At 43.8% G+C, this 7,247-nt stretch overlaps 1 protein-coding gene across 2 annotated transcripts; it reads left to right on the forward strand.

Moving 5' to 3' along the window:
- The first annotated feature begins 880 nt into the window (after window positions 1–880).
- Window positions 881–7,000, forward strand: gata6 (GATA binding protein 6). 2 transcript variants are annotated; one of them, XM_061732504.1, is made up of 7 exons: window positions 881–1,007; window positions 1,602–2,471; window positions 3,495–3,661; window positions 4,394–4,519; window positions 4,629–4,716; window positions 4,787–4,884; window positions 5,319–7,000. In XM_061732504.1, exons 2-7 carry the CDS (start codon window positions 1,667–1,669, stop codon window positions 5,478–5,480), a joined length of 1,446 nt encoding a protein of 481 aa, XP_061588488.1. In that variant the 5' UTR covers window positions 881–1,007; window positions 1,602–1,666; the 3' UTR covers window positions 5,481–7,000. The 2 variants fall into 2 exon arrangements, with proteins under 2 accessions (XP_061588488.1, XP_061588489.1); XM_061732505.1 differs by lacking the exon at window positions 881–1,007 and having other exon boundaries at window positions 1,096–2,471.
- Window positions 7,001–7,247: the final 247 nt, after the last annotated feature.

Here is a 7,247-nt window from a genome sequence, read left to right on the forward strand (position 1 = left end):
AATCCAGGCTCAAAGCGTCCGACTTAAATAAACCAATTAGGGGGGGATTTATTGATCACTGTATGAGTGGAGAGAACGAGCAGCGAGGGATAAATCAAGACCTCAATTTGTGACAAAGACGTAAAACACACGAATGAACAAAGCGGCATTGTATGAGTGAGAGGTTCATTAATCAGTTCATTAATCAGTCAGTCGAAAGAAAAAGTATTAGAGCATTATCAGTCAGATGTGACGCAGATAAACACGCATGAGTGTATTTTGCTACTGGAGCAATAAGGCTGAAGTGGCACTTGAGCTGAAGTCAACTAAACATTTTGGAGTAAAAAAAAAAAAAATATATTTTTTGATGAGCTGTAAAGTCATAGATCAAAAACTATTAAAAAAAATACAATTAAATAAAAGGGTGCAAAAATGTAAACACAAGCATCTTCAGAAAGTAGATATAAAGATATCCAACTTGGTTACATCTTTGTCATAAACATATTTGGAATAAATATTGGCAGCTGGATCGATAGGAACTGCAGCAACACGGGACCGTGAGATCAAAACAGAATTCCCAGTAAATTATAGGAATAAAAGTTACCGTCAAAACATTAGAAGTCGCAGGAGTTATTGATCGGGAATAGGAAGTTATGATTATTAATAAAAGAGGAAGAAGAAGAGGGAAAAAAGGTGGAGCTCAAACTTTATCCCACACAAGCCTTGAATAACTCCGTGGCGCCTGATTGCATCTTCAAATTATTCTAAGTTTTCAGACTTGATCAGGTTTCTTTTTTCCCCTGTCTGTTGCTGGGTGTGATTGATTGGAGGAGCTGCAGGCTGGCACCCCCACCGCGCTCCCAGCCCGGCTCTCCTCATGATTGGTCCTCCTCCCGCGGCCGCGGCGGCCACAAGCGCCTCCTCTCATAAACGTCGTCAGTGCGCACCGACGTTTCCCATTACTTCCCAGAGAAGCAGCAGCGCACTCTTAGGAACTTTTCTTGCGACCTATGGCACACAACTAGCAGGTACGTAAAACTTTCTTATGTCTTGTCCTTTTTCCTCCCTCTCTTCTGTCTTCTCCCAAACTCCGGGGCCGGTTACAAATGTGCGTCCGTGCCGTTGCGCGCTGCGCGTCGCGCCGCGCAGCGCGGCTCATCATTTCGGAGAATTGTTTTATCGCTTCCAGCCTGCCTCTCGGCCCTTATCTCCTCCGACTCTTATCAAACGGTTATCTCTTTTGCAGTGAAGACATATTGCGTTTTGTTTCCTATCTGCGATGCGTGAGTAAACTTGTGTGTGTGTATGTGTGTGTGAGAGAGTGGGAGGATAGTGATTTGACACGGATGGAGCCGTCGCCTCTTAAGAGCGCTGGGTCGGAGTATGGCAGTCACTGATGAGTCGCAATGAGCCAGAGATGTAATAAATAACGGTCTCATTCATGTTTTAGTAGACAGCAGCTTTAGTTTAATAAAACATGAAAACAAGCTTTATTTTAGACACTGTCTTCCGTGATTTCCAAACACTTGACGAGTTTGTATGCGGATTTTTTTCGGGGGAGAGCCTTCAATTGGAATTAATTGCCACATTTCCTCTGACTGATCCACTCCTTTCTGTTCCAGGGTAGACCCACCCTCTGTTTTGATTTTTTTTCGTTACCCCTACGGTGTGTGGAAAGTGCTCCTGGATGGACCTGGGCGAAAACAGCTGGTCTATGGTGAAGCGCGAGGTATCCAGCAGCCCAGGGTCTCCGGCGGAGCAGAGCTACCTGCCCGGGGACAGCAGGAGGGACGGGACCCCCCCGAGCCGCTCGGACGGACGATCGCTACACTCCTACCTGCACTTCGGACACCACAACAACACCCTGACCCCCGGCGAGGACATCCCGCTGTTTACGGATTTGGACCAGGGGGGGAAACTGGTGCTCTCCGCCGGGGCGCACAAGGCGAGCCTGCTCGTGGACCCTACCGACATGTACCAGACGCTGGCCATCGCCGCGGCCCAGAGCCAGACTGGATACGACTCGTCCTCCGCCGGTTACATGCACTCCAACCCCAACTCGCCCGTGTACGTGCCCAGCTCGCGGGTGAACCCCATGATCCCCAGCCTGTCCTACCTGCAGGCCGGCGGCTCTGCGCAGCCCGGCGGCCACGCCGTCTCCAGCCACTCGGTGTGGTCTCAGTCCGCGGCCGAGAGCCCGTCCTACAGCACCGGCAGCCCGCACGCCTCCGGCCGCTTCCACTACCCGCCCAGCCCCCCCGTGAACAACGGGACCCCCAGAGACTCGAGCTACAGCAACACCCTGAACGTGGCCGGCAGCAGGGACCAGTACAGCCTGTCCCGCTCCCTGGGAGGCTCGTACCCGAGCCCCTACACGCCGTACAGTGTGGCCCCGCAGCTGGCCTCGCCGTGGAGCGGGGGCCCCTTCGACAACACCATGCTGCACACCCTGCAGAGCAGGGGCGCGCCCCTGATCCGGGGACCCAACGGAGGTAAGGAGGACACATAAGACTGAATTATTGGGACTGCGTTAAATCGACACAGACCCTATGCCGTATGGCTCTGCGTTGGTGTAACGCGGAACCATAAATCAGCCTATCAAGGGCGTAGGTTTGCATAGGGACGGTAGGGACATAACACTACCAACTTTTCAGGAGGCTCAAATTGTCCCCACCAACTTTTAAGCAACCTTATTTGCATTACATATTGAGTTCAGATATAAAGGTAATTTAGATTGTCTTCCCAAATGTTGCAAGGATGGAATTGACCCTACCATTATTAAGTGAATTATTTTCATTATGTTCAGACTTACATTTACCCCCTTTTCACTTGCTGAATGTCCATTTTTTTTCCTCAAAACGCACGTTTGGCTGATGACTCTCTCCCATGAAAATAAAAATTTTAACTTTTTTTTAACAGATTTATTTTGCATTGATCATTTAGCCTATCCCTTAATTAGGTTCATATTCATGACAAATGTAGCCCTGACCCCCGTTCACCCAATCTGGTCTTATTAATGTCCCGTCCCCAGCAAAAAGTACATGCAGGTTATGCTGTTATATCGTCCCTACCAATGTTGAAACCAGTGCTTGAAATAAAAAAAATACAAATATATTAAAAAAAAAAGCCAAAGAATAGTACATTTTCCTCATGTGTTTATGCCTGATCTTCCTCGCAAGAAACATTGGCCTTAATGGCCCCATAATGCGCGCAAACGCTGATCGAATTATGGCCTAAAACAACTGAAAACAACAATAACAAAAAAGCAAAATGGAATAAAATTAAAAAAGAAATTTAAATAAATAATATCAGCGTACATGTGTTGAAAGTAAGTCAATTTGCAATGTTTTGTAGCTTTCATAAAGTTATTTTATTTATTTGTCTCACTGCGTAAAATGTTTGGAAAAAACTGAAACTTTGAAATGTGTTTTTTTTTTTCCTTTTTGTCACAAAAATATGCGTTCATCTGATCACGAATATACACATATGCCCTTTTTTTCCCCCTTTAATTGTAGATATCCTGGACGACATGGGGGAGAGCAGGGAGTGCGTGAACTGCGGCTCCATCTCCACGCCGCTGTGGAGACGCGACGGGACGGGCCACTTTCTCTGCAACGCCTGCGGCCTTTACAGCAAAATGAATGGCCTGAGTCGGCCATTAATTAAACCACAGAAAAGGACGGTAAGGAGACAGGGGACCACTTAAAGGCTCAATTTCCTGCCTAATTGTTCTAAACAATGACTTGAGGTTATCGCCGATGATATTCGTCTCACCGTGCCAGATGAAAAGAGACCTTTGGGCAAGAGCCTTTAGATCAAATTTTATTTCACTTCTGTTAATATATCATTTAAATATGGAGAAAAAAAAAAAGTATTTGCACGAATTGGCCGGGTTAAGACCCACTCAAATTTGACATTGCACTTTGAGACTGAAGAGTATATGGATTAACGCAGGTTGCTGGATTTTAAGATTTTATTTGTGTGTCACAAATGAGACGTGATTAAAACTGTGTATCAACAAGAACATTCTTTGATGTCAACATACAGTTTATCTGAAACTTTTATTCATGACCTGTGTTGGCTAATTTAATCTAAATGGGCGACAATGGCGGCAAATGTTTCCTGGTGCCATTACGCACAGTTTTCACTGGGAAATTAGATGTCACGTACAGCCGCCCTGAAAATTAACATCCTGTCAAATCCCGCGCTTAAATGCCACTTAAATGGATGCCACAATGGAACTTGTATTATTGATAGGAAATAGGGTATGAGTAGCCGAATTGCAAATGGATTAGTGTGGCTTGCGCGTTGAAAGTTTAATTTTTCCTCTTCAAAATGTAGACTCTTAAACAATTTTATGGGAATTTTCGCCTGTTGATAGGCCTACTAATATGTTTAGCATTTCTTTCACCAGTCAACATCCAGAAGGATCGGCCTCTCCTGCGCCAACTGCCAAACCAGCACAACCACGTTGTGGCGCAGAAACGCGGAGGGGGAGCCGGTGTGTAACGCCTGCGGACTCTACACAAAACTACACGGGGTGAGCTCACATGTTATTAAACATCCCCCTAAAAGTATAAATGTCATCCCAGTAACTGATGCATCACTAATAGACGTTATTTTTCTCTTTTAATAATGGATCCCTGTAGGTACCTCGGCCTCTTGCCATGAAGAAAGAGGGAATCCAGACGAGAAAAAGAAAACCGAAAACTCTGAATAAAACCAAAGGATCCTCTGGTGAGTTGCTGTAAATTACTGCTTAAATTCGTCTTTGTAGAAAGTACTAACATGTCGTTTATTTTGATAGGTAATAACAACTCTGTCTCCATGACTCCCACATCCACTTCTTCATCCAATTCTGAAGACTGCTCCAAAACCAGTTCTCCCTCTGGGCAGGTGTCAGGGGTAAGACCTTTTTTTGATTCCTTTGTTGAATTGTTATTGGATATATGCCTGATTTGGCACAAGCCTCAAGAAAATAAAACCACATTTATGTGTAATTGTTAGTCTGCCCTTACAAGTGTTGCAATAAGACGTGCTTCGTGCATAACCTCTTATTTTATGGTGAACTGAAAGAATCCAGTCTTTACTGTAACAGGTGGGTTGTGAAAAAGGTCAAGCTGACTGATGCTTTGCGGTGATGACTGCTGTTAAACAGCGTGTCACTTTAATGTTACAGTAAAATGAGCTTCACATTTTCAGGTTGTGTAATGCAAAAGGAATTTAAGTGGAAAAGAAAGTGGAATAAAATGAAAATGAATCACACCCCCAGTAAAAGTCAGCTGGACACAGTTGCATCTCAAGCATGTTACAGGCTAACGATATGTTTGCTGCTGCAGGTCAGTTCATCTGTGCTGTCCAGCTCGGGGGAGGGAGCAGTCTCGGGCTCCACGGTGAAGTACCCGGGACAGGACAGCCTGTACACCAGCGTGGGCCTGTCCCAGTCATCAGATGTAGCTTCAGTGAGGGGCGAACCTTGGTGCCCCATGGCCTTGGCGTGAACATTTAAAATCTTTGAGGATGCACAGAAACCCCTGCACGCTCGCCTCTGTCTGGATGCTGGGTAGTGTGGATGTATCTGGGGACAATGTTTGTTTTCTTCCCCTTCAGCTGATACAAGAAAAGGCCGATGGGGGCAAAAAGAAGGCCAAGGCAACCTTCAGTCGCAGAGCAAGCTGGAGCCGAGTGTGGAATATCTGGGATTGGGGATCTTGTAGCTTATAAACAACGACAACAACAGCAACTATTCATGGAAATGCCAGGCCAGATTGTCAATCAGGTGGCTCGCTGTGGATGGTTTCTGGATCTTCGATGTACTCTTTTCTCTCCCTTTTATGGCACAGAACCTGATCTGGGTTCTTTCAAAAAAGCCATCATGTACATAATGGATTCCCCCCCTCTGAAGAAAAAAACAAACTGTTGATTGGGTAGCAGTGCTTTTACAAAAGAGCTAAGGACATTTTGATTTTCATTTTTACCACAACTGGAATCATGCCATAAGTGCCGCAACTTTGATAAATCAAAAAAATATATATATTTATAAATCTTCCATTGTTGAGAACATGGCTATGATTGTTAATAAAGATATCAATATAGAGTAGAAGTTAAACCATTCTGATGTCTTCTCTTTTATTTTTTTTGTTTTAAGTGGTTGTTAGTAGTACAGTAGTGGCAAATCTGCACATGTTTTCCACTGAAAGCTCTTACTGTATATGACTGAAACTAGCTTGGTTTAAACAGGGTATAAATGTCACATAGTGTTTTTCTTTTCTTTTTTGTGTAATCATTTACTAAAAATTGCAAATAATCAACTCTATCAGACTCAGTTTTTAATATGAAGTCATTGTCAACTGTCGGGCAGCAGTAAGGTACTCTTTTTGCAAAAAAACTGTTGGATATGGACGTCTTGTTTGAACAACGCACACCCAGAGTGGCTGCGCGTCTGCTGACGATCCTGTCCAACACATAAACTGCTGCACTACCTGACTCACGATAAAGTCCACACATTTCACAATATCAGCATGTGCCATTGCATCATTACAAAGTAAATTAGACCAAAGAAGACTGAGGTCAACTCTGAACAATTTAATGCTGTACTTGGATGACTGTGATTAACTGCTGTAAAGATTCAAAAGGAGACATATGATACTAACATAGAATGATTTTTTTTTTATATAATTTTTTATTTTCATGTAATCAAACTGGGACGGGATTTCCAATTCCTAGCTCCAGGAGTGATGAAGTATTATTGATTTTCCTCATTGTTCTAATGGTGGGAGCTTCAAAAAGCCGATTTAATCAGCCCGGAGGCGACTGAAGCCAAGAGGCAATCTGACGAGTTACACACAAACCTTGACACAAAACAAGGGTCTTGTCCCCTCTTTTCTTATTTTTCACAAGTTGCTTCATTCTTAAAGAGCATGTCATTCACTCTTCTGGACTTATTTATTTCCTGAAATGTTATGTTTTTATTTTATTTCTTTTTGTTCTGGAACAGCATAAAAATTATTTTTTATTTAAATTTAGTCCAATAATTTGTTCTGGTGATGCAAAAATAAATTTACCGTTTGTTTTAAAAGAGGACCATTATTTAAAAGGCAAGAGTTTGGAGGTACCGGAGAGAACCGCGGCCCTGATCCGTCAGGCATTCTTTTGTATGAGTCATTCACATCTACGCTCTCACTCCCTCTCTCTACTCTGCTGTACCAACGCTTTATTTCCTTACATGTTTTCATGACTGGGAGGAAAGAGAAGAGACAGAGAGATCA

The sequence above is a fragment of the Cololabis saira genome, chromosome 10 (genome assembly GCF_033807715.1).
Source record: "Cololabis saira isolate AMF1-May2022 chromosome 10, fColSai1.1, whole genome shotgun sequence".
Classification (NCBI taxonomy): Eukaryota; Metazoa; Chordata; class Actinopteri; order Beloniformes; family Belonidae; genus Cololabis; species Cololabis saira.

What these genes read in the sequence shown, in the direction of transcription:
- gata6 (XM_061732504.1), top strand. Translation starts at nt 1,667, where the DNA reads ATGGACCTGGGCGAAAACAGCTGGTCTATGGTGAAGCGCGAGGTATCC. An exon ending in TTAAACCACAGAAAAGGACG is followed by an intron (nt 3,662 to 4,393) that starts GTAAGGAGACAG and finishes TTCTTTCACCAG; the next exon opens with TCAACATCCAGAAGGATCGG. An exon ending in TAAAACCAAAGGATCCTCTG is followed by an intron (nt 4,717 to 4,786) that starts GTGAGTTGCTGT and finishes TTATTTTGATAG; the next exon opens with GTAATAACAACTCTGTCTCC.